The 26,268-nt window shown below is 41.0% G+C and overlaps 1 protein-coding gene across 2 annotated transcripts in view; it reads right to left on the minus strand.

Annotated features, from left to right (window-relative positions):
• The window catches only part of LOC124619201 (poly [ADP-ribose] polymerase tankyrase), a 301,869-nt gene that overhangs the window by 90,778 nt on the left and 184,823 nt on the right, over positions 1 to 26,268 (minus strand). Inside the window, exons 8-11 of one of the 2 annotated variants that reach the window (XM_047145420.1) lie at positions 25,985 to 26,114; positions 5,372 to 5,470; positions 5,118 to 5,283; positions 4,196 to 4,415 (exon numbers count right to left, since the gene is read on the minus strand). In XM_047145420.1, the coding sequence (XP_047001376.1) occupies positions 4,196 to 4,415; positions 5,118 to 5,283; positions 5,372 to 5,470; positions 25,985 to 26,114 (615 nt within the window). Of the gene's footprint in view, positions 1 to 4,195; positions 4,416 to 5,117; positions 5,284 to 5,371; positions 5,486 to 25,984; positions 26,115 to 26,268 lie in introns of both variants that reach the window. The other variant, XM_047145419.1, reaches the window with a different exon arrangement.

Consider the following 26,268-nt stretch of genomic DNA (forward strand, 5'->3'; position numbering starts at 1 on the left):
ATATTGAATTTTAATTCATTTGATTATATCATGAGAAAATCAATGTGATAAGCAAGTTACTTTAAAAATGTATACGACTTCTCTTTCGACATTGGAGAGCTGAGAGTATTCCCAGGCTTAATACTTTTGTCAGGGTATCACAGATTTCCATCGGAAACACATCATTGGTCTGAAGACATCAGATTAGAACAGTAAACAGGGAAGAAAGCTACCTCGCAAAATAGATATCAGAATATGAAATCTCTAATTCACTTCAATGATAATGATCAAGCTAAAGACAACAAACATGATAGAGAGTTCATGGTTATGTCTTTAATTACAAATATTAACAAGTTCTTACAACAGTTTCATATATTTTTGGAAAACTTGAGTGTTGATGAAATGATTGAAGTATTAAGGCCACCTCACAGTAAAACAATTCATTTGAGACAAGCCAATTTGATCTGGCTATAAACTATGGGCATTGCATGCTTCCAGTGATTACTGTTTCAATTTTGATTTGTAATGTGGCAATGAAGTGACAAATACAAATACTGACCCTGGTGTTGGATCTAGGGTAGTGTATTGAAAATCCCAGGGACATACTATGTACTTCGAAAACTATTTCGCTAGTCAAAAATCTCTTGCTGCACCCAAGAAACATTGGATTTAGGGCAATAGGTAAAGTGAGAGGAAACACAACTGAAGAGTGCCCTCTTCAAGAAACAAAGCAATTATGACTTTGCCTTTGACACAAGAGGTGAAATCCTGTTTGTCAATCACACAATGATAAATGCATCTGGATTGGCACCAATTTCATACTGTGGAGCCACTCACTTCTGCAAGTAGGTGGAATAAAACAACTAAGCGGAAAACCAACTGACACAGCTTGTAAAGAATTACTATATACAGGATGGTCCACTGATTGTGACCGGGCCAAATATCTCACGAAATAAGCGTCAAACAAAAAAACTACAAAGAATGAAACTTGTCTAGCTTGAAAGGGGAAACCAGATGGTGCTATGGTTGGCCCGCTAGATGGTGCTGCCATAGGTCAAACGGATATCAACTGCATTTTTTTTTTTTTTTTTTTAATGTGAACCCCCATTTTTTGTTACATATTCGAGTAGTACGTAAAGAAATATGAATGTTTTAGTTGGACCACTTTTTTCGCTTTGTGATAGATGGTGCTGTAATAGTCACAAACATATGGCTCACAATTTTAGATGAACAGTGGGTAACAGGTAGGTTTTTTAAATTAAAATACAGAACATAGGTACTTTTGAACATTTTATTTTGGTTGTTCCAACGTGATAAATGTACCTTTGAGAGAACGCATGCTGTTACAGCGTGATTACCTGTAAATACCACATTAATGCAATAAATGCTCAAAATGATGTCCGTCAGCCTCAATGCATTTGGCAGTACGTGTAACGACATTCCTCTCAACAGCGAGTAGTTCACCTTCCGTAATGTTCGCACATTCATTGACAATGCGCTGACACATGCTGTCAGGTGTTGTCGGTGGATCACGATAGCAAATATCCTTCAACCATCCTAACAGAAAGGAATCCGGGAACGTCAGATCCGGTGAACGTGCAGGCCATGGTATGGTGGTTCGACAACCAATCCACCTGTCATGAATTATGCTATTCAATACCGCTTCAACCGCACGAGAGCTATGTGCCGGACATCCATCATGTTGAAAGTACATCGCCATTCTGTCATGCAGTGAAACATCTTCTAGTAACATCGGTAGAACATTACGTAGGAAATCAGCATACATTGCACCATTTAGATTGCCATCGATAAAATGGGGGCCAATTATCCTTCCTCCCATAATGCCGCACCATACATTAACCCACCAAGGTCGCTGATGTTTCACTTGTCGCAGCCATCGTGGATTTTCCGTTGCTCAATAGTGCATATTATGCCGGTTTACGTTACAGCTGTTGGTAAATGACACTTCGTCGCTTAATAGAACACGTGCAAAAAATCTGTCATCATCCCGTAATTTCTCTTGTGCCCAGTGGCAGAACTGTACATGATGTTCAAAGTCGTCACCACGCAATTCCTGGTGCATAGATATATGGTACAGGTGCAATCGATGTTGATGTAGCATTCTCAACACGGACGTTTTTGAGATTCCCGATTCTCATGCAATTTGTCTGCTACACCTACTTTGGCATCATCATTTGTTGCAGGTCATGGCTGACGTTTCACATGTGGCTGAACACTTCCTGTTTCCTTAAATAACATAACTATCCGCCGAACGGTCCGGACACTCGAATGATGTCGTCCAGGATACCGAGCAGCATACATAGCACACGCCCGATGGGCATTTTGATCACAATAGCCATACATCAACATGATACCAACCTTTTCCGTAATTGGTAAAAGGTCCATTTTAACACAGGTAACGTATTGCGAAGGAAATACCATCCGCACTGGCGGAATGTTACGCGATTCCACGTACTTATACGATTGTGACTACTACAGCGCCATCTATCACAAAGCGAAAAAAGTGGTCCAACTAAAACATTCATATTTCTTTACGTACTACACGAATATGTAATGAAAATGGGGGTTCCTATTTTTAAAAACACAGCTGATATCCGTTTAACATATGGCAGCGCCATCTAGCGGGCCAACCACAGCACCATCTGGTTCCCCCTTCAAGCTAGACGAATTTCATTCTTTGTAGTTTTTTTCGTTTGATGCTTATTTTGTGAGATATTTGGCCCGGTCACTATCAATGGACCACCCTGTATATATGGGAGGAGTAGGCCATCCTAACTAGCTTGTTGGGAAATATGCCATTTCTTTATGCGGTAAGAAATGGTGTTGGGCTCTCTTTATAAGAATAACTGATATGACTGTTGTGAACAACTGTTATACTCCGTATGGTTTATGGAGCACGATTTCTGGGGAGTTTCCAATGATATCTTGCTGTATCTAAAACAGCTACCAACTGCAGAGTGGGACATCCCTTATCAACACCAAGAAGAGTGTTTCATGAAGTAAGATATGACGGAAAAGGACCACTTTATGTCAATATGTAATTCCCAAGGATTTTGTCAGTTTGTTGGTTACAAAAGCATACCAATGACATACTGTAAGAAATGTAACAACTGCTTTGAATCTTACCACACACAATAAGATACAGCAATGTAAAAGCATAAATAGGTAGGTAGAACTGAAAAACACTGACGTCTGTAAAGTAAATTTTAAAAGTAATAGAGGTTTTCCTTCTAAAACTGGATGATTTTTGTAACACAAAAATATATAACAACGAATAATATAATGAGTATATGTAATTTACCTTTACAAACAACAAAGCTGTAATAATGTACTTATGAAAAATGAATATTCAACAGAAAAACCAATATTTAAATGTCTGTATAATCATCAGATCCTGTATCATCTTAGTTATCTATTTATAGATCAGGCAACTCTGTTCATCGGAGAACCTTAAAAAATAAATTAAGGAATTATTTATGTTATTTGACATCATTAAATTGTATAAACATGGAAATATAAGGTTTCATTTTCTTCCTCACAGTACATTTTAACTATGATAGCAATGCATTTAATCCTTACACACACTGCTTCTCCCACATATACTCTCTTCTTATATGTAATTCTACAGGGGGAGGAGTAGACAAGAGAGAGATAGGGGGGGAGGAAGGCATTAGTACGTATAACCAACTCCCATACATTTTTAGCAATTGTCATCATGTCGTTATACAGGATGGAGAAAAATTGTGTCACAAAATTTTAACCCTGGATAGCTGATGCCAGTAGGAACCAAAATCATGAATGTTGTGTAGGTCAACAACGCACAATTTAAAAAAAATGAAAACTTGGTGTCACGCACTCCGGCAACCATAGCGCTGCGCGTCAACCGAAGAATGGCAATGGCAATCCCACGGCTAATGGGAGTGTGTGGCACCAAGTTTCCATAGTTTAAAAATGTTGTGTTGTCGACCAACACAACTTTAGTAATTTTGGTTCCTATTGGCATCAGCTATAAGGGGTTATAATCTTGTGACAATTTTTCTCCACCCTGTATACATCAGCTCTATTCTATTTTTTGCACAACTTTTTATGTAGGTATGACCATTGAATTTTATGTTCACATTTATCAACAAAATACATTAAAAGGATTTTCACCATTATAGAATGTAGGAACAAGTTGTTATGAAAGGATTCTTACCTGCCAAGTGGAGTGGTGTGGAATTTCGTCCCTGAGCATCTCTACAATTTATATTCTCTGACGAAACAAGCCTTTGGACCCGTGCCAAGTTGCCCTTTTTGGCAGCATCTAGCAATGCTGCATTACCTCTTAAAAGGTCTGCCACATCTTGATCACCCTCACGCACTAGATCCAGAGGAGTTGCACCATCTCTATTCTTCTTGCTAGCATCGGCACCATGCTGAAATTTTAAGTTCTTACATAGCAAATCATAATTCATACACTGTCTCCCCTTCTCTTTCACAAGAAATGGGTGTTTGTCAGTTTAGTATTAGTCAAAGATAAAAATACTGTCATAAAACAGTATGAGCAACCTCAATGGTTCCTACGGACTTTGAATTTGTAATTTGGCCTATTTAATCCAAACTGATTGATAATAATGATATGCAACATAGAAAGTTTACTGAAGCATATATACGAGTAGGAAAACTTTCACGGAAAGGCACATGAAAGAAAACAGTCAGCCACACTGACAGTTATCTAAAACATCCACTGTACCTGGAAGTCAATGCATGGGAAGTTCAATACTCTTAACTTCATTTATTCATTATTTATGGTGGCATTACTTTCTTTCATTTAGCTCCTGCATTTTGCAGGTGTTACTTTCTCTCTTCTGCACTATACCATCACTGTGATCGCACCTCAACAAAATTTCAAATTTTCACGTTAAAGGAAAAGTGGGTGGATAATATCTAATGAGAAACAGGCCATTTATCTGTAGGTAAGTAGTTTAGGCTCGTGAGACACTGTCTGCAATTTTAATTTTTGATGCTGGAGAGTATTAAGGTCACACCACCATCCTTAAAAGATCCTCCACAATTTACATGTTACCAATTTTTTAAATATAATAATCAAACTCTTAGCAGAAGTACAATAACCAAACCTTGAGCAGAAGTCGTACTATGTCGTATTTGCCTTTAGCTGCAGCCTCATGTAGAGGTGTGAACTTCCACAAATCCGCAACATTTACACTAGCTCCATGCTTCACAAGCAGTTCAGTCACTTCATAATGACCATACGAACAAGCATTGTGTAACGGAACGAGTCCCCTGGAAATAATAATAAATTAATCCCATTTACACTTATGGAATAAATTTATTTATATCAGTGACATCCATAACTTATAGTAATACATACCCCTTATCTTTAGCATGGACATCTGCTCCATGTGCCAGTAAATATTCCACCACAGCCACTCTGTTGTAGCCAGCAGCAAAATGGAGAGGCGTAGAATGCCTGTTAAATGAAGAACTGTTGGGAGAAATTGAGTTCTTTGCAAGTCACATCCAAGAAAATATCTTTACAGAGCACACAAATTATTTTCCTTTCTGTCTTTCAGAAAGATTCATCAACATAATAGCCTGAAGAAAAGTCCTGAAGTCAAAGTAATATAACCCTACTTACTTCCTTTTTTTTACACACACACACACACACACACACACACACACACACACACACACACACACAACTAAAATAAACAACTGTCAATTTTCTCAATACTTTTCATGCCTTTTAGAAAGCATTAGCCTTTTTTTGGTAATTTTTTATCTATCTATATAACCAAACATAGAGGCTCTTTTTATTTGCAAAATGTAAATTGTTGCACAATCAAGATCCTTGGATTTATAGGAGTGCACTGAAGTACATCCTTCTAAAACAAAAATTAAGGTCAAAATAACAGTTTACATACATAAAGACGTGTGAAACCCACACACGCTACAATAACATCTAGAAAGACACAAAATAACACTAACAAATGGAAACCCCAACTAGGAATATCAGCAATGTACGAAAAGATAAACATTGCTACTTGCGGTAAAGAAGACATGTTAAGTTTCAGACAGGCACAATTAAAGCTGTTGGCCACAGCCTTCATCAACAAAAGAGAAACACACACCATTCATGTACACAAGCAAGCACACCTCATGCACTCATGACCGCCAACTCCAGCATCTCGGGCCAGAATGCAACAATCGTGGGATGCAAGCAATATGGAGGGATAGGGGAAGGGGAAGGGATAGTGGTGTGTAGGTGGGGTGAGTGACAAATGCTGCCTGGAGGAGTGTACAGGGACTACAATGCCAACAGGTGCAGTGTCAGGAGGTTGTGGGGCAGAGAGGTGGGGATAAAAGGCGCGGACCAGGAAAGATAAGCAGGAGTGTTGGCAAACAAAGAGGCTGGGAGACAAGTATTGAGAGGAGATAATAGCAAAGAAGGGGTGGAAACTTTTGGGTGGAGGGTGTGGGGACTGTTTGATAGCGTAGGTTGAGGACGGAATAGCTATGGGAGTGGTGAATGTGTTGTACAGGTAATTCCCATCTCCAGAGTTCATAAAAGCTGGTGGTGGTTGGGAGGACTCAGATGGCTTGGGTAATGAAGCAGTCAGTGAAATTAAGCTGTTATGTTCAGCTGCATGTTGTGCCACAGGGAGGTCTATTTTTACTCTTGGCCACAGTTTGGCAATGGCCATTCCTCCTGTTGGGCAGCTGGCTGGAAATCATATCAATGTAAAAAGTGGTGCACACCTGCAACAAAGCTGGGAAATGACATGGCCGTTTTCACAGGTGGACCAGCCCCCGAAAGGGTATGATAAACCTGTGACATGACTGGAATAGGAAGTGCTGGGTGGGTGGATTGGGCAGGTCTTCCACAGGAATATGATCCTTGACGGATGACTAAGATGTCGGTACCTGCATATCGACAGTTGTCATCCCTTTCACAACAAAAAATCCCCCCCCCCCCATAAAGCCATCCGCGGACGGTGTCTGTACAATGACATGAACTCCCTTGCCAAGTACGCTGTGTCTCACCAAGGCCTTCACAGATAGGCACTATCCCCCAGACCTAGTCCACAAACAGATCTCCCATACTATTTCTCCTCACACCCCCAATCCTCCCACCACCGCAATAGCACACTGGACTGGAACAACTGAACTACATACTTTGCCAGGGCTTTGATTACCTATCACCATACCCTGAAATGTGCAATATCCTACCCGAGATACTTCCCACCCCTCCTAAAATGGTGTTCCATTGCCCACCCAACCTCCACTTAACAGTCCATCCATATGCCACTCTCAATCCCTTGCCACTAGAATCATATTCCTGTGGAAGACCCAGGTGCATAATCTGCCCAATCCACCAACCCGTCACTTCCTATTCCATTCCTGTCACAGGTTTATCCTACCCCATCCATCAGTTGGGTGACCTGTGACAGCAGCCATGCCATTTACCAGCTTTGCTGCAATTGTTGCACAGATTTTTTATATTGGTGTGACTACCAACCAGCTGTCACAAGGTGGTTTGGCCACTGCCACAAACTGTGGCCAAGAGCAAAGGAGACCGCCCTGTGGCACAAAATGCCACTGACCATAACATGCTTGAGTTCAATGGCTGCTTTGCTACCCCAGCTATGTGGATCCTCCTCTTCACCACCAGCTTTTCTGAACTGTGCATATGGGAGGTATCCTTATAACACATTCATAACACTTGTAATTATCCCAGCTTCAAACCTACAGTAACATACTGTCCCCACACCTTCCACACAAAAGTTTCTACCCCCTCTACCCTATCATCTCCTCTCCATACATGTCTCCCAGCCTCTGTTTACTGCCTTCTGCCAACACACCCACCTATCTTACCCCGCTCCACTCCCTTTCCCCCTTGTGCATTAAGTTTGCTTGTTTGTGTTTGGTTCTCTTTTGCTGATGAAGGCTGTGGCCAAAAGCTTTGTGTAAATGTCCTGGAATTGTGCCTATCTACTACTTAATGTGTCTTCTTTACGGCTGTTGACAAAATAATACTAAAATGTTTTGGTCTTTAGGGTAGCAGGTTCCTTTTCCTAAACATAAACAAATGCCAAACAGTATAAATTATTTATGACTAAACTGACACTAATTTCTGTAACACTGCCATTTTCTTTTACGTCCAGAGCTTGCAATTTCTGAAATCCTTCTGTGTCATTATCTGCTGCTTTGGTATGTGTTGGCATACTAATCGTCTATACAGTTTCAGTAGTATCAGCAAATGCAATTCCTGCTATTTCACAAATCAAGCAAAACAATGTGACATAGTATGAACTAAATAGTTGATGTGGGTGCCAGCCATAATGTGCTTTTGTTCCTAACAGGATCACAGAATCAATTAAGATTTCCACAAAATTTAAGCGTCAAATTACAATACATTTCTCTCAAATACCACTTCCACAATGGAAATAGTGACTGTAACATCACAGGTCTAGGCATAGGGCTCAATGCCATAAAGCAGGACAGTTGCAGCAAGATGCTGGCTAAGCATTGTGCCAGTCACTCACTGGGTGTCACTACCTGCCTCCAGAAAGTGCCTTGACCATTACTGAAATCAGGCATACTTTAGCATGTGACACATATGGCTTCTGGAGCGGAAATACCACACAACACACCTACTTTGGCATGGATAAATACTGGACCCAGACCGAGCTGGGGATGCTTCCACATCTGCTCCTGACAGCTCTATCGAGGTATGCCATAGCACAAGGCCATCATACCGCTTGGTCAAGTTCAGCATAACAATTACTGACATTCCCGATCGTAACACTGGCCGTTGGAGTTCATGAGATCGAAACTCTACCATGCCTGTGAAACACAGATGCTGTGGATCAACACCAGGCTGTGCCATCGGACAAATGCAGATATCTGAAGCTGCTCAGCCTTGCTAAGACAGTAAGACAGTTTCTCCTATAGTAGTCCTTGCCAACCCATCAAACTCACAACACCCATGTGGGAAAATGGAATGCTATCCTGACAACATGATGAATGACTCTTCTGCTCTTCTGTAGAGGTCATTACACCCTAGGCCATTACATTCTGGAGTCGGCAGTAATGCATGTATGTAGCAGCATGTGCTTTCTATAACTGCTCGTGGACTCCTTGCATCTGTCATTCCTGGATTTGCCCTCTTCCTGCTGTCCTATTTTTCTTGTCAGGTATAAAGTCTGGTGTGGTACCTGACAAGGGCCTAAGGGATGAACAAATGAAATTAGTTGTGTGTATGCAGTGTAACCTACAATGTCTTGTGGTCCATCCCTGAATCACACAAAATGATACGTTGAGTATATAGGCAAAAAGGGAATTATGCCTGGCAGTGTAGGGAGAGTGCTTTGTTGAAACGAGGAAGGCTGCGTGTATCAGGGAAGTTTAGGCCAATGTACACAGTTGGTCACTGTAAGCACAGTTTGTTGGAAGCAGTGTTGATGCCAGAGTTGTGTGCAAAGTTCCTCTCTTCCTCTTCGTTTCTGTTACACACTCCTCCTGCTTTCTTCTATTTTCTAATGTGGTAGTTGTAAGATGTGGTACAGCGCTGACAAAGTAAAATGTACATCAGTGTTAAAGCAGTACATTTTGGCTTGAGATTTTTAACTTTGACACTGGCTCAGAGCAGCCTTGAAAGGTGTTGAGATATCATGGATGAGATGGGTCATTGGCCAGCTCTAGGTCCCTTGAAGTTCAGTGGGCAAGACAGCAGAAAATCTATGTAAGATAAATATTGTCTGAAATTATGTATGGCATGATGGGAGAATGTACCTGGTATTAGGGAGTTACATCAAGGAGGAAGTATTGTGGAGTATTAAAGAGTTGTATTAAGGTGCAGTGCACAGGTTGTAGCTGCTGAAGCACCTGTGGTCTGTAAATATATCAGTGGTATGCAGAGCTCATGTAGCATGACACACTGCATGGATGATGGATGTGGGATGCTCAACAGCATGATCCTCAGCACCTTACAAAGTGTCATCATGCCATTCACTTGGGTCGACAGAGCTGCTCCCACAGGTGGAAGTGCTTATAAAGCATAAGAGTCCAACTAGCAATTATAAAAAGCTGCAAAAAGCAATTACACAGAAAATAACCAGTAAAAATGTCAAATTGCATGAGCAAGCTATGTATCCAATGCACACTGACTTCCCACCCTCAGCACTTCACTTCAGGTACGAGGTCTGACAGTTCACAAACTTTCAAAACTCATGTTACACTGATGATGGTGTCACCAATGATGGCACGCAGATCAACAGCCAAACTGGGGGTTACCATAATCTCAGTGAATAAAACATATGTAGCCATAAAAGCTTAATTTGAAAGTGGCACATGGTGGATCGTCTCACCGGAAGTGGGAAATGTGTTGGGCAATCTCCTACGCAGAGTCTGGTGAGCAGCACATTCTATCGGTGAGGTTGGGATTAAGTCCACCACACCTGCATGGTTGGTTTGAGTGACCACTTATAACCATTCAGTTTCCCTCTGACACATGATTATTCTACCAGACACTGATATGAAGGCACGCAAGGGGATGGGATGTCATAGCAGAACACAATCCCTGTTGGCTGGTTTATCAGCTGTGTCATTTCCTTGTATCCCGTGTTCAGTTACCCAGCATAAGACCACCTTCTTGCCTTTGTGTTGGATCCGCCAAGGCGGAAATTTGTTCCATTCCTGGCTTCACATTTAGAAGTCTGATATATCCAGATGTGTGAGAAAGTTTGTAGCAAGTATCCCAAATGGCTTAGCCACATGGGGCCGGCTCCTGGACAGCCACTCAAAGTTGGGATGGACTACCACACTAAATGCTAATGACTGAGGCAATGATGAGCTTTTCAGGACATACTGGGCCAGAAGGAGGCACTGTTGAACATAGTGTAGTGGCCTGTGGACACAAACTCTGAACTGGGTTGGTCTGAAGGGCTCCAGTCAATATCTGAATGCCCTCATGGCAGACAGTGTCTAACATACTGAGGTAGGAAATACAGGCTGATCCCTAAACCACTCTGCCATAATCTATCATGATTTGACAAATACCCTATAAAACTGCAAGAGGTGATACCTGTCAGCTCCCCACACAGCATTTAACAGAGTTCTTAAGAAGCCACTGATAATAATTGCAAACAGTGTGACACTGAATACACTGCCTTGGGAGACTCCAGTCTCCCGAAAACAGCAGTACACAAGGCACCAACACAATATCGAATGCATTGGTCCTCGAGGAAGGATTGGATAAGAAGTGACAGACACCCCCACAGTCCCCATTCATTAAGTTGGCAAGGATGTTGTACCTCTAACTGGTGACTTACAATTTTTCATGGAAAAAAACAAACCAACCAAATGGTTTTGGTGTAAGAAGGACTCCTGTATCACCACCTCCAGTAGACTTATGTTGTCAAGGGGAGAATGATAGCACCTAAAACTGCACCAGGGGCAGCACAGGAAACTTGGAATTCGAGGATGTAGTGGCTGACCAGGTGCTCAAGAGCCTTATCCCTACTACTCCAAAGGGCTGCACCTCAGTAACTGTTAGGGTTGGTAGAATCCTTGACTGGCTTCCATAACGGAATTAATAACGCTGCTCCTAAGTGGAGGGGTACCGTCCATCAAACCAGATCTGTTTGAGGAGGATAGGAGTCTGCCTTTGGCTCTACGGCACAGATGATGTAACATGATATAATGAATCTGATTCGGTCCTGGACCAGTGTCTCTGGGTGCAGACTGAAGTGATTTCAATTCCCACATAAAGAGTGGAAGATGGTAGACTGCCTAATTACACAAGAAGCAGAGCCATATCTCCACAGCCCTACGGAACATCTAAACACAAGAGTTTGTCCAGATGATGCAGCGACAGTAAAAAAGTGTTCAGGTAAAACCTGAGCCACGTCTTTAGGAGTGGCCACAAAGGCTCAATTTCTCAACAAGGCCATAAGCAGAGGTGTACTGCCCTTGCCTGAAATTCCTTATTTCTTCATTCCACCAAGGAACAAGCCATTGTCTGAGGTTGTTGCTAGACTGGGCAAAGGAATCAGTGGCAGCTCAGTGGATCACATAGGTCATATAGTCCACAATCTCCTGGGCACATTCCTGTTGGTTGAAGATGGCCTGCTGACTGTATCACAACCAATTTGCCCTTTAAAGTATCAGTCTCCTGTTGACCACCATCTGTGTCAGCAGGTGTCTCCACACTAGAAAGTGGTCACTGGAAAGCAAATCTGTGCCCAGTTCCCACTGAATTGAGTCTGCAATAGCTGCAACGCAAAAACAAAGGTAAATGGCTGAGGATGAGCCTGTAGCTGTATAAAAATGTGCCATCTGACCAGAGTTTAAAAGGCAGATACCCCCTAAATTGAAAAGGCAGTTGATAATTTGATCCCTGGAGCAAATGGTACCTGAGCCCCACAACACAACGTGTGCACTGAAGTCAGCCATGAGGAAGAATGGGCAGGGGAGGTGCAGAAGAGCTCTGTCAATGCACCTGCACTCAACAGATCATGAGGTGGAAGATGTAAAGAACACACTGTAATGTTAGCTGGTGTGAGAACTTCCATGGCAACTACTTATCGGGACGTGGTAAGGACAGGAGAGGAGGGGCGTCTGTCATTGACGAAAACAACCACCCCATCCTTAGCCCTGCCTCCAGTAAGATCATTGTTCCAGCCCCTTAATGCAGGCTTATGGGTGACTTTAAAATGAGTTTGTTGTAGTAAGATGCAGAACGGTCTCTCTGGAGGCAGGATTTGCAATTCTTCTAAGTGAAATCAGTATCCATTTAAGTCCCACTGCAATACGGATGTCACTTTGTGAGCCACTGATTAGCAACGACTGTCCTTGTCATGCTCCCTCCCTTGGCAGGGGCGATTTATCCAAAAGATAAGAGTGAATATATACGGTGCCTGGCTCTCTATTTCTCCCACATGGATATCAATATCGCCAACAGTAAAATCAGAAACTGAATAGGGACAATACTCTCTGACCCAATGGTTTACCTGCCACTTTCTTCGATTTTCAATGACTTTTTGCATGACTTTTCCTTACTTATGGGAGGAGTTGGTTGCATGAGTAGGGAGGGACAGCTAAGTGTGCCTTCGATGGTGTGCAGGCATACTGGCTGAGGTTCCAAGTGTATTGATTATGATGTCTGAGTGATTAGGGGGTCAAGTGTAGTTTTCCCCCTGCAACACTGACAAATGCGTGTACAGCTACTCACATCTGTGGTCTGGTGTGGAGGCATAACACTTGATGGCTGGCTTCTTAAGGGCCGATGCAAATGAAGTAGCATACACCAGAGATTGCAGAGCTATGAAAGCTCTTTTAGCTTCACCATAGGGTACACATCTCCTAAATTTCAACTCTAGAATTTTCCTTCCCTTGTTATAGGTGCTGCAGTTCCTGCTCAATACCAAGTGATCCCCATGGCAGTTTATACATTCTGTAGGAAGTGTACAGGGGCTGGGTCTCCACAATTTCCACACACAGCCCTCCCTGTTATATGCCATAGTGGTATGACCAAATCTTTGACATTTAAAATATCGCACTGGGTTGGGAATAAATGGTCGAACTTGAAGATAGATACAGCATGCAAGAATATGTTCAGGTAATTCCAGAATGCTGAATGTTAGGATAAATGTTGCAGTTTTCCCAATGTGCCATTGACTCTCCTCACATATTTCTGCATTTAAATGACACTCACATTTCTACATTATTTGTATAATTCCTCTAGGCCCTCTCCATTATATCTGAGCAGGTCACCATGCCTTTACAGAAGTTGCAGGTGTTATGCAATTCAGCTACAACAGGGTAGTCATTTAAAGCCTTGCATTGCAGAAGTGTGGATACTTATGTGACATGGCATTTCAACTGTTAGTGTTTTGATTATAAAGCCGTTTAATGCTTTTTGAGGACTCTGTAATACTCTCCAATGGATTGTGAATAAAGAAAAGGGAGGCCTTCTCTCAAAGGTTCCTTCTGCTCTCTTGATTACAATGAAAATTTTATGGCAGACTAGTGCTCTGTTGCTATAATTCTGAGACTACTACTGGGAGGGGATGACTACCCAAACTCTCTCCATTGGGTGGGTGTATGTACTACCAGACAGTACACTAGTCCTGTATGCAGTACTGAGGCCGCCCAATAGGGATCCCACGATCCGCTAGGGGAAAAAAATGTCGGCCCAGACAGAGCTGCAAGCACCTGAATAAGTCTTGTACAACTGTGGGAGGGAGGGAGGAGGAGGTGGCCAGTGCCCCAAGGTGGACGGCTAGAGATTATTTTACCTTAACAGCAATTCAGCATACAGCACTCCTAGAAGTTGAGATTTATCTTATAGGGGTGTGTACCTTCAGTGTAGTCAGGTCCCTGTACTCCAAAACATACAATGTTCCACTGCCACACATAATGTGGTCCCTGAAGAACACCCAGAGTTTACAAAAACAGAAGAGGTCTGGTGGCGTGGACCAGTCTCCAGTTCAGGAAACCCGCGGCTAGCATGCCCAACACAACCCTAAAGAAACAGCCCCCCTTCCTCTAAGTTGTGGGACCTATTTGTCAGGTCCCTCTTTTGAGGCCTGTTCTGCTTGAGTAGTCCCACCACAGGCTAATGACCCCCCCCCCCCTCACACACACACACACACACACACACACACACACACACACACACACACACACACACTGAAGGTACCTACAATATAAGCTGGTGTGCCTCCAGGAGGAATGCTGAACTGGTCTCTAGGGGAAAGAGAGGTTAAGTTTAGGGGATAGTTCTCTGATCAGTGTCCGGACAATTACCAAAACCAGAGACACTTTGGCATGCAGCATATGTGACTTCTGCAGCCACAACACATTGAACTCATTCTGGTGTGAATCATTGAGTTGCCAAGTGTCACAGTGTGTGCCTCCACCCATGAGGTCACCACTGCTCTGTCATCTACTGGCAGGGCTGCCTGCCTAGGAGATCCAGCCACTGTCTGATGGACCTACGGTTGAACTGAAGCCCTCGTGGCCACCGAGTCACTGGGGAGCTGGAGAGCATCAGTCACCACCAGCAAGCCACCAATCCAGGGTTCTCTCCCTGGATGCCTGCCACATCCTATCTCATGCCTCGGCTGGGCAGGACTATCATCTCGCTGGCAGCACAATAAAACCACACTGCCATACCAGCGGCTGTGCCACCTGACGAGGGCCTGCAACTGTTCCAGCTTACTGGGACAACAAACAGTTACCTGTCTTGATGCAGCCACTTTACTACTCCAATGGTCTCATGAAGCCCTCGCCGACCCATTGAATCTAGGATATCAAAGTGGGAGAGCTGAATGCCATCCTGACAACTCAAGCAAGTGGGGTGGGGGAATACGTAGTGCTGCTTGTAGAAGCATGCAGGGACATAGTGGGAAGTATACAAAAGGGGAAAAGGATGGGGTGTGTTGGTGAAACAAAAGGCTGTGTTGTATTGGAGTGGGAGCAGCAAAAGGGATAGATAAGTGGAGGACAAGCACTACCGAAGGTTGATGTCAGGGGTGTTACAGAACATAGGCTATATTGCAGGCAGAGTTCCCACCTGCACAATTCAGAAAAGCTCATATTGGTAGGAAGGATCCACATGGTGCAGACTGTGAAGCAGACATTGATGTGAAGCACACATTGTGTTGGGTAGCATGTTCAGCAACTGGGTAGTCCAGCTGTCTCTCGGCCACAGTTTGTTGGTGGCCATTTATGCAGAGTGACAGCTTGTTAGTCATCATGCCTACGTAAAAAGCAGAACATTGTTTGCAGCTTAGTTTGTAGATCACATGACTGCTTTCACAAGCAGCCCTGCATCTGATGGGATAAGAGTATCACCAGACTGGAGGAGGAGGAGGAGGAGATTAGTGTTTAACATCCCATTGACATGTCCCTGCACGCACCTACAACAGCAGCACTGCCTCCTTCCCCTTGCCACTGGATTATTACTCCCATCACACGCAGTTATAACCAGACAGACACAGTGGTGTGTGTGCGTGTGTGTGTGTGTGTGTGTGTGTGTGTGTGTAGGGGGGAAGAGGGGGTGGGGGAACGCTTTCAACTTCAGAAGAAGGCCTTTTAGTTGAAACCTAAGATGTATAGCAGTCTTTTCATTGTGTGTGTCCGAGACTCAACGTTTACTACATATTACAAGTAAAAAGTGTATGCAAAGAGGATAAAAATCAATACATGACCCTTTGCCATATATGCATCTAAATTTATTTTTATTCAACATTTAGGAATTAAAAATTAACAAACAAATGTGTGTATAAAACAAATTTTGCTATTCTTTAACGTGTGTACAATCAAAACATTAGTACTGATGGCACTTGACACTTATTGATACATTGGGAGATAGACCTACTGTGATGGACTGTTTCAATGTGTGTCAATGTTCCATGAAACGTAAACAGCGCCCCCCCTCCCCCCATTATAATACAACAGTTCCCTTGAATGAGCCTGTTTTGACTTCACTGGATACCAAACTGATGCCACCCAATGAGCTTCTTTGTTTGGTACACAGCATGCACAAATCTTGGAGTGCTCGAGTTTCTCAATAATGGCCTTCACACTGCCTTTATCAATCGATAACTGATGAAAATTTATCTGTTGTTACACAGCAGTTATCACGACACACTGGATATTGTGTGAATTTACTGCAGTTGCTGGCCATCTGCTATATATTGCACAAGCGAACAGTGTTTGCTTGTCGGTTTCTTTATAGCAATGAACCTGTCGCTTAATAGTGCTGAAGTCTGCCATAGCATGTCCATACACCGCCTTCAGCATTTCACATATGTGATTGTACATTCCACCTTCTGCAGTATGCATTTCAATCACAGAACGCTGTCTTATATGTACATTGTGGTCAGTTATTTTCTAAACTGTGCTGCCATTTGTTGATGTAGCATGTTATTACTGGAGTATGCTGTAGAACACATTTGTGAAGTGCATCTAATTCATGATTGCCAACTTAATGAAGGAGAAAAGAAATAGGAGGTGTTACTTTCTGACCCTCTGCTGTAAATTAGGAAGTGCATTACTGACTACATACACTATGTATTAAGTTCAAATCTGGCATACCAAAGGCAATATAACACAATTGAGCACACTGGTTGGTGGCTTTGCTGAAAAATCAATGTGGTAAACCCAATATCTTTACAAATCTTCACCAACTTGGTGTACAGAAGGGCAGCAAAATGTGCCATGTTTTGTCTTTCCACAGAATACTATGTCATCAAAATTACATGACACTTCTTGCATTACTAAATAATTATTTGTCAGGGCATATTAGCATAAACCTATCTTTTGAACTTGTGTTCTTAAGCTGTATCAATGGGGGTGGTGTTACATTCATACCCCAAATTCCTTCCCATTGGGTACAGTGTCGCAGCTGTAGCACAAAGAGCTATTCAAGACCAAAAACTAATCCTCATCTATTTTTTCTCCACTGGTAAGGTCTCCAGCCCTATGGTTATGGACGGCAGTCACTATGTGGCTGAATGCCTCTGCCACCTTTCTGATGCTCTGATCTCTACAATCCTGTCCCAGAAGTACAGTGTGATCTTTAAAGACTCTTCGAAACATTAGGTTTCTCACAAATTCTATCATATGAATACCTTTACTCCTCACACAGACAACCATGTGACTACCCATCTTCCACATGGCCTGAAAGCTCCACAAAGCCAGTTGCTATTATCTCCCTAATGTATGACCCACCATAGCTGGTTAAATGTTTCCATCAAACATCCTCTGCCTTCAATGACCAACACCTCTAACCAACTTTGTGCAATCTCCCTTGCTACATCAAGGAAAACCACTTTCTTCATGGCCTTTGCATTGTTGCTGTGCCCTTAACAACATACTTTTTGCCTGTCACTGTGGATGATATGTCAACGTGTACCAACATCCCTTATGCTGATGGCTTTGCTGTCACAGAAGACTATCATTTCATCAGCCTCTTGATGCTAAACCTGCCACTTCCTTCATAAACCACATTATGAGCCATAGTAACTTCTCTTTTCTTATAAAACCTCTCTTATGGTTCAGATACATTGATGAGATCTTTATGAAAAGGATCCATAAAAATTGTCTCCAGAATCTAGATATCTGCTGCTAAACTCATTTCATATGGTGCTTCAAAGCCCAATTTTTATAGCTGTCACATGTCCCATATCAAAAAACCCTCCCCAACAGCCTTGCAACTTGAAATACTAATTGTGTGCCAAAGGCTAGAGGCAGTTGTCAGAGACTACAGACAGATAATATTTTGCACAACCACCAAATATATTTTCCTGTCCTCAGAAAAATTAGCTATGACCACAAACATATCACAGCCTAATCTCCAATATCAACCACACCTTGAAAAACACTTCACTTAATCAGCAATTAGGGACCGTGTAGACCATGCGCCAACCTTACAAACTGCCTCTAGCAGATGCTGTTCTGTGCAACTTCCAACCAGTTTCTTGTGAACCCCTGTTACTGCAGGTCTTCCCATAATCATTTTCCCTCTTGTTTGTGTTCTTCCCCAAAGGCGCAAAGCCTCTAGCCTTCCTACCAACAATAATTTTTGAATGACATCATCTGTTGATCTTGCAACATGTCCACTCCATTGTAGTTGTTTAACCTTTGCTTTTTGTATAATATTAGTCTGCTTCATCACAGTGTACATTTCCTCATATTTTAGTTTCCTCCACCCTGTTTCTCTCTTCACTGGCCCACAAATCTTTCTCTCAAACACAATCAGTTGTTCTCTATCACTCTTGTTGTACTCAGTATTTTTATATCATGCACCAGCACTGGAGCAATTATTGTATTACATTATTTCATTTTAACTTCTGTTGAGATTATGTTTGCTTTCAGGATTGGTTTTAAGCTATTACATAAATTAACAATTTGTTGGTTTACTTCTATCTGGAAATCATTTCACCTGCTGAAATATGATCTCAGCTATCTTCAGCTTAGTCTGTCACACTTGTAAATCCCTAAGCACATTCTAATTAGTTCCGTCACTTCTGTCTTTTCTGGATTTATTCTTAAGCCCGCTTGCCCTGCACTACTGTTCACATCCTTCACCGTTTTTACATGTTCTTCACTTATTTTATCACTTCTTTTCTTGACAACTCTGGTATAACTGTCATATCATCTGTATACACTAGCATCTGCAGATTTCCATTCAGACTGATGCTGTTTCCTACTTTTCTCGTCTTGTGCACAACTTTTTATGGGTGACAAAGCATCACCTCGTTGTACCCCAGTTTGTATCTCTACTTCCTTCAATATTCCTCCTTGATATCTTACTATAGCTTTCACCTCTGCTGTAAATGTTTTTAACTGTTTGATTAATTTCTCACGTACTCCAAACTCCCTAGGGATGCTGTAAAAGCTCACTCTATGGACACTATTGTCTATCTTTGAAAAGTCTATGACAGTGTTAAATACTGGTTTGTTAAATTCCCAATACTGTCTCATATTAAATATATGGTCAATTGCAGATTTTTTTTACCTTAAACCTGGTTGGTAATTCCCTGCTATTTCATTGGCTCATGGCTCAAGTTTTTCCATTATTATTAAGGATAAGATCTTGTAGCTCATATTCAGCAGTGAAATCTATTTTACAATTATTACAGTCTTTTTTCTTTTATTTTTGTGGATTGGTAGAATGACAGCTAGCTCCCATTCTGTTGGTCTCTCTCTCTTTTTACCTTATTTTGACTAGTCTGTCCACAGCTCGTGGTCATGCGGTAGCGTTCTCGCTTCCCACGCCCGGGTTCGATTCCCGGCCGGGTCAGGGATTTTCTCTGCCTCGTGATGACTGGGTGTTGTGTGCTGTGCTTAGGTTAGTTAGGTTTAAGTAGTTCTAAGTTCTAGGGGACTGATGACCATAGATTTTAAGTCCCGTAGTGCTCAGAGCCATTTGAACCATTTTTTTTACTAGTCTGTTCAACACCTGAACATGCCTTTCCTCCCTCCTTGATCATCTCCTGGTACCTTCTTCTTCTTCTTCTTCTTCTTCTTCTTCTTCTTCTTCAGACTATTTACTGTTTTTCTCACACCCCTTTCATTAACACCAACTGTTTCATAGTTCTTTTCTTGTTCTGTTTACTGAAACATCTCTTCTGGTTTTCTGCATTTAACAGACTAAGAACATAGTCTGTCCAACTTTCTAGGATCATTTCTTTTTCAACTCTGCCTATCTTTATCATTAATGACTAGAGACTTGTCTCTTCTTCCATTTCCCACTTGTTTGATATTTTGTATACTTTGTATACTGCTGTTTCTTTGACCTGCTGTCTCATTTTCTTTCGGCACGGGAGTCAGATCTTTCCTCTTTTCTGCCCTCAATATTCTTGTTTTGTCTCATTTCACATTCACATATTCTACATGATTTTTTTTCCACTGTTTATCCACCTGTTACTGGATTTTCTTCTTCCTTTTACAGTTTCCTCATACATTTGATTAAACCAATTTCTTTTCTTCCATTTCATTTCACCCGTCACCTCCTCTGCTGTATCCGACACCCCTTCCTTTATTCTGGTCCACTCATATCAACACCAACCACTTTGTCACTTTGTTCCTTCGGCAAAAGTGTCTCGCACACATTCCTTACAGACACATGGTACTTTCTAGCTATCTCAATCTGATACAGTTTATATACATCAAACGTCGTGTGCTGTTGCTCATTTGTTTCCTCCAATATTGAATTTGCAGTTTTACCATCCTAACAAGTAGAAAGTAAACCCCATCTGTTTCTCTGTATGACCTGACATCTTTTATGTTCTTCTTTTTCTTCATATCTATCAACAAGTGATCAATTTAGTTTATGGTTTCCCCATCTAGTGATTTCCATGTCTCTTCATGAGACTTCTCATGGGTGAAGGCTGTTGGAGCAATCGCAAAATTGATTGGCCCTAACCAGTTATTTGAATTTTCATGTACGCTTTTCTTCCCAACGTTCATTCTGCATAGACTCTCCTGCACCACTGTGTCTACTGCTGACAAAGGACTTAATGACTTAAAGCAATAATTGTGTGAATCTTTTTGTTGTGCCTATCACGACTCAGCATCTCCGCTATATGGTGAGTAGCAACTTGCCTTCTCTGGTATTGCTAGAAATAACATAGAATTGTATTTCCTATTTGACATTTCACATTTTCATGCTAGGTGTTAATTTATTTTGAATATCTGCATTTCTATGTGAACAGTATTCAAAAATAGAATGATGTTACTTTTTCTTAAAATTATTGTTCAATATTTGTTAATTAATGTTTCTATTTGATGACAAAAAGAGAATTGAAACAATAGGAAAGAATTGCTTCTAGCAAGAATCGAACTATGGACCTCACAATTTGAAGTCTTTTACATGTGCTTAACTACTGGCAACTTTGTTACATACACAAAACGTTTCGTACTTAACAGATCTCTGATATCTTCAACTTTCAGGAGTGGTTTTTTTTTAAGAATTGCATTTGTTGCTTTAGGAAACTGATGTCCAGGAACTGGCCTCCACATCCTGTAAGTATGAAGAAAATCAAAGAGAGCCAGGTCATGAGGTCCTCTTGTAAGTGGGCAGAGCAGCACAGTTGTGAAGAATAAACTACAATTTGAGAGCAATGTCTTGGTTTGAGAAAATGATCAACAAATGGAAGGTTATACTAAAGGCTATTAGTCTCAAGTGAATTGAGAAACCCTGAGGAAATTAAATTAAAATGACCTGACAGAGATTTGAACCACCCTCTCAAATGCAAATCGAGTTTGCTAAACATGAGACCACTTCAGTTGATCACTCATACGAAGAAGAGATGATCTACAGTATTTTGTTTATATGATTTAAACACTTGACACGATACAGCAGCAGTCTGGATGACCACGTGGTTACCTAAAAGTTATTCAAACTATATCATAAACAAAGAGAAATTTTGCCCCTGGTACAACAGTATTTGCTGCCATTTGCCAGGCAGTTACATCGTAGGAACTAAATTCAGCTCTCACCTATGATAACACATCTTTAATGGGTCAAATATGCTGTTGTACGAAACACAAGGAGTAGGAAGAGATTAGTGTTTAATGTCTTGTCGACAATGAGGTCATCAGAGACGGAGCACAAGCTCGGGTGACCAGATGCAGGTTTGAACCACTGTCCTCCCTAGTGCGAGTCCAGCGTGTTAACCACTGTGCCACCTCACATGGTATGAAACACAAGTTGAGATTTATGAGAAAATTGTATGACTTTTGAAGATTACTGTAGCACAAGTGCTAATGCTGTACAATTGTGAACTATTTTGTTACATGTGTGCCTGGGGCATAGATGATGCACACTCATTTCTAGTTACTTGCTCAAATGCTTTTGGTGCTTGGAGAAAAAATAAAGCTGAATCATTTCCTTTTGTTGGAAGAAGCTAGCCATTTTGTGACAAAGATACTGTCAACTATCTTTATCATTTTCAGATGTAAGTGTGGGCTCACATTACAAACTTTCTTGTATTAGCTTCCATACTATAGTTCAAAATGTTTGTCAATGAAACATCAATCAATCATTCTTTCACACAAGGCTTGAGGTAATGAAAAGTTGGTAACTCTGAGATGAAGGAGTAATTCTGGATGCAAATACTGTTTCACGAGTACTTTTATATCTTTAACAGAATGGAGGCATTTGTCTTGAAATATCAATCCTTCACATTTAAAGCTGAATGAGCTTAAAAGTCAATAACTTTTGACAAGAGTGACACTTCTTGGAATATGCACTTTTTGGTAAATTTACCTGGCTGGCATCACAGCACCTGAAGAAACAATGAGCTCAGTCTTCTTATGCAAGTACTGTAATGTTTAACTGCCTCCACTGACACTAAGACAGAAATAGATAAAAATTTATGAAACTGAAGGATTTTGAAGATCTTTATAGTCTACAAATTTATAATACCCTACACCTTCACTATTTAAACTAGCCACTGTGCAAAGCAATTAACCCACTTTAGGGTATACGTTCTGGGTTTTTGTTTTTTCTTTTTACCCAAACACGTTTCAGCACATCCGAGCCATCATCAGTGGGTTTTTGCTTTTTGAAAACTGTAAAAAGTGAATATATTTCAGGTTGTAACTGATCTAACAAAGTGAGACCTAAAGAAAGTTTTTGTTCATTTGGTTTCTCACCATGATTTTACATTATACGGTTTTGCAGGACCAGCTGTATGGTGTCCTACACCGACAGCTTGTCATCTACATACCATATGAAGTAAATGTTAATTTTATCGTTGAGTTAACACATCCCTCGATTTTTTTTTTTTTTTTTTAAAAAAAAGAAGAAGAAGAAGAAGATTTTGCAAGTCGAAATGTTTTGCGTATACATTTGTTCTACTCACGTTTAATTGTGATTAGTCCTCCTCCTTTTGTGTTCTGAGGACAAAGCACATACATATTAATGTACTTTGTGTAATTTCTTTCTCATAAACGCCTTTTTGATTCACAAAATGTGTTGAGCACTATGGTGTTGTGTTTCCTAACCCTGTCAGCATTCATTTGTTCCAGAGAGAGTTTAGCACTGAATCTGAATTTTGTTTACTTAAATATGTGTGTGTGCGTGTGGGCACTAAGCTCCCTTGGCTGTTTGTGTTGCCTTTTCTGTAAAGTTTCTTTAATATGTTAAATAATGTGCCTTTCATTAGTGTAGTGTTTTGTCATCTACATCATACCATTTAGTCCAACATACACACACATTACTAAATAACATATCCACTTATGAAAACAGAAAACAGCAAGTCTCATATCATTTGATGTCACATCAGCGTACACTTGTATTCCAGTAAATGAAACAATCAACATCACCATACTAAGACTAAAACAACAAGTAAACACACCAGTCTCACACATTAAGGAAATAGCAACCATATTAAGGACCATAACAGCACTACATTATTTTCTGTTCAACAAAGACATAATAAGAATAAAAAAATAAATTATATACTGGTATCGTTACGTTGATAACATAATATGATTGACTGATGAACCAGACACACACATATACAACAGCTACACGTGAAAATAAACAACTTATACTCAAAAATTCACTTCACATTAGAAACAAGACAACACACAAAATTTTATGGACCTTAAAAGAGAGAGAGAGAGAGAGAGAGAGAGAGAGAGAGAGAGAGAGAGAGAGAGAGCTGCCAGCCGCAATTTCACAATATTCACGAAACCGACAACCACGAGCATCACCATTTGCAATCATTGAACCACCCGGTGGCAAACAAGCAAGCAAGCTCCAGACTCATGCTCCACAGATTCAACAGAACACCTGTAAGCAAACTGAATTACACACAGGAGCTCAACACAATAAAACAGACAGGAAAATAGTTACAAGCCCCACATGATACAGAAATTAAACAAACAAATTTTAAAAACAGAAAATGAACAAAAGCGCAACACACACAACACCAATCAATGCAACATACAAACAATGACCACATGCAAGACACAACAGTACAACAACAACAACAACAACAACAACAGCGCGCACACGCGCGCGCGCACACACACGCGCACACACACACACACACACACACACACACACACACACACACACACACACACACACACACACACACACACACACACGCGCGCGCGCGCGCCTGGGGTGGGGGTGTGAGAGAAAACAAAATTCAAATTTGGCGCCAAACTCTCTCGGGAACAAATCCATATTGACGGGTTTAGGAAACACAACAACACAGCACTCACTGCCTTTTGCAAAGTAAAATGTTGTTAAATTATAAAATTACACAAAGTACATCTATAGGTATGTGCAGTGTCCTAGAATGCAAAAGAAGAAGGGTAAGTCACAACAAAACAGGAGTAGTAACAAGTAGACAGGCAAAACATTTTGACACACCAAAATCACGTTTTTAAAAAAAAAATCAAGGGATGTGTTAACGAGCCGATGAAATTCACATTTACATCATTTGGTTTGCAGATGACAAGCTATCAGTACAGGACACCATACAGTTGGTCCTGCAAAACCATGTAATGTAAAAATCACAGTTTACAAAAACCACTTTCTTGAGGCCTCAATTTGTTAGATCAATTACAAGCTAAAATACAATAACTTCTTACACTTTTCAATATTCGAAACCCCACTGATGACGACAAGGAGGTGCTGAAACACATCTGGGTAAAAAGAAAAAAACAATGTGTTTGCAAAATGGCGGAACCTATATCCCACAATTTAGCTGAAGACGCAGAAAGAAAAGACAAGAGCTGCAAATCTGAAAGATGAAGAATTAGCCCACATTTGTTTTAAGGAATAACAAATTTTCGCTTGAATGGAGGTAAGCTTCACTTCTCATTAAAGTATAACCGTTGTATTTCTAACAGCACATAGTAAAAAAACACAACTGAAAGTTGAAACTGGAAATTAGGCATTCACAAACTTGTACAATGTTGTTGCCAGTAAGTGTGCTGTAGTAGTAGTAGTAGTAGTAGTAGTGTTTCATCCTTTGTGTAAATGACACTGTTCTTACTATAATAATGGTCACACTTCAGCAAGTTTCTAAAGGAAGATCTCAAGACACGGGTATGAGCACATGGTGAAATCTGACAATGGGTAGAGGGGGCATACCTGGGACAGTACTGAACAGGGAGAGAAGTTGAAGAACCGTAACTGGTGTTGAAGCCTCGTTTGCTGACCCATCAAATAAGATGTGACAATGATGGATATAGCAAGTTGCTTATGCCTGTGTTGGATTGTTTTTACTTTGCTTTCTCCTTCAATGTACTGCAAATTTTCTCCACTGTCAGAAAGCATACACAGTAGTTTATAAGGAGAAGATAAAATATACCTACTGGTCATGTTGATGTTGGTTCTGGTAGTGGCATATGAAGATGAACTTATGAAAGTGCAAAGGGAATGGGTGGACGAAGCAGATAATTATGACTTATTATTATATCAAATTCTGTGTTGGCTTACCTGCCATCCAGATCTCTGCAATTGACGATATGTGGATAGGAAGTTAAAAGCCTTTGTACTTGGTCTGTGTTTCCTGCCTTGGCTGCTTCCAGAAGCTGACATTCCACATCAGCGCTTCCTGATGGAGGGTCTAAAGTGGGGGGAAAAAAAGCACATGAAAATATTGAAAAATACAATTACACCCACAAAATAATGTTTACACTGTGTACCACTAAACAGATCTTTAACCTCAATTTCAATGCATTAAATGACACCACTAATTTGTAGCAAGTCAAACAATGTGT

Source organism: Schistocerca americana, chromosome 6 (assembly GCF_021461395.2).
Source record: "Schistocerca americana isolate TAMUIC-IGC-003095 chromosome 6, iqSchAmer2.1, whole genome shotgun sequence".
NCBI lineage: Eukaryota > Metazoa > Arthropoda > Insecta > Orthoptera > Acrididae > Schistocerca > Schistocerca americana.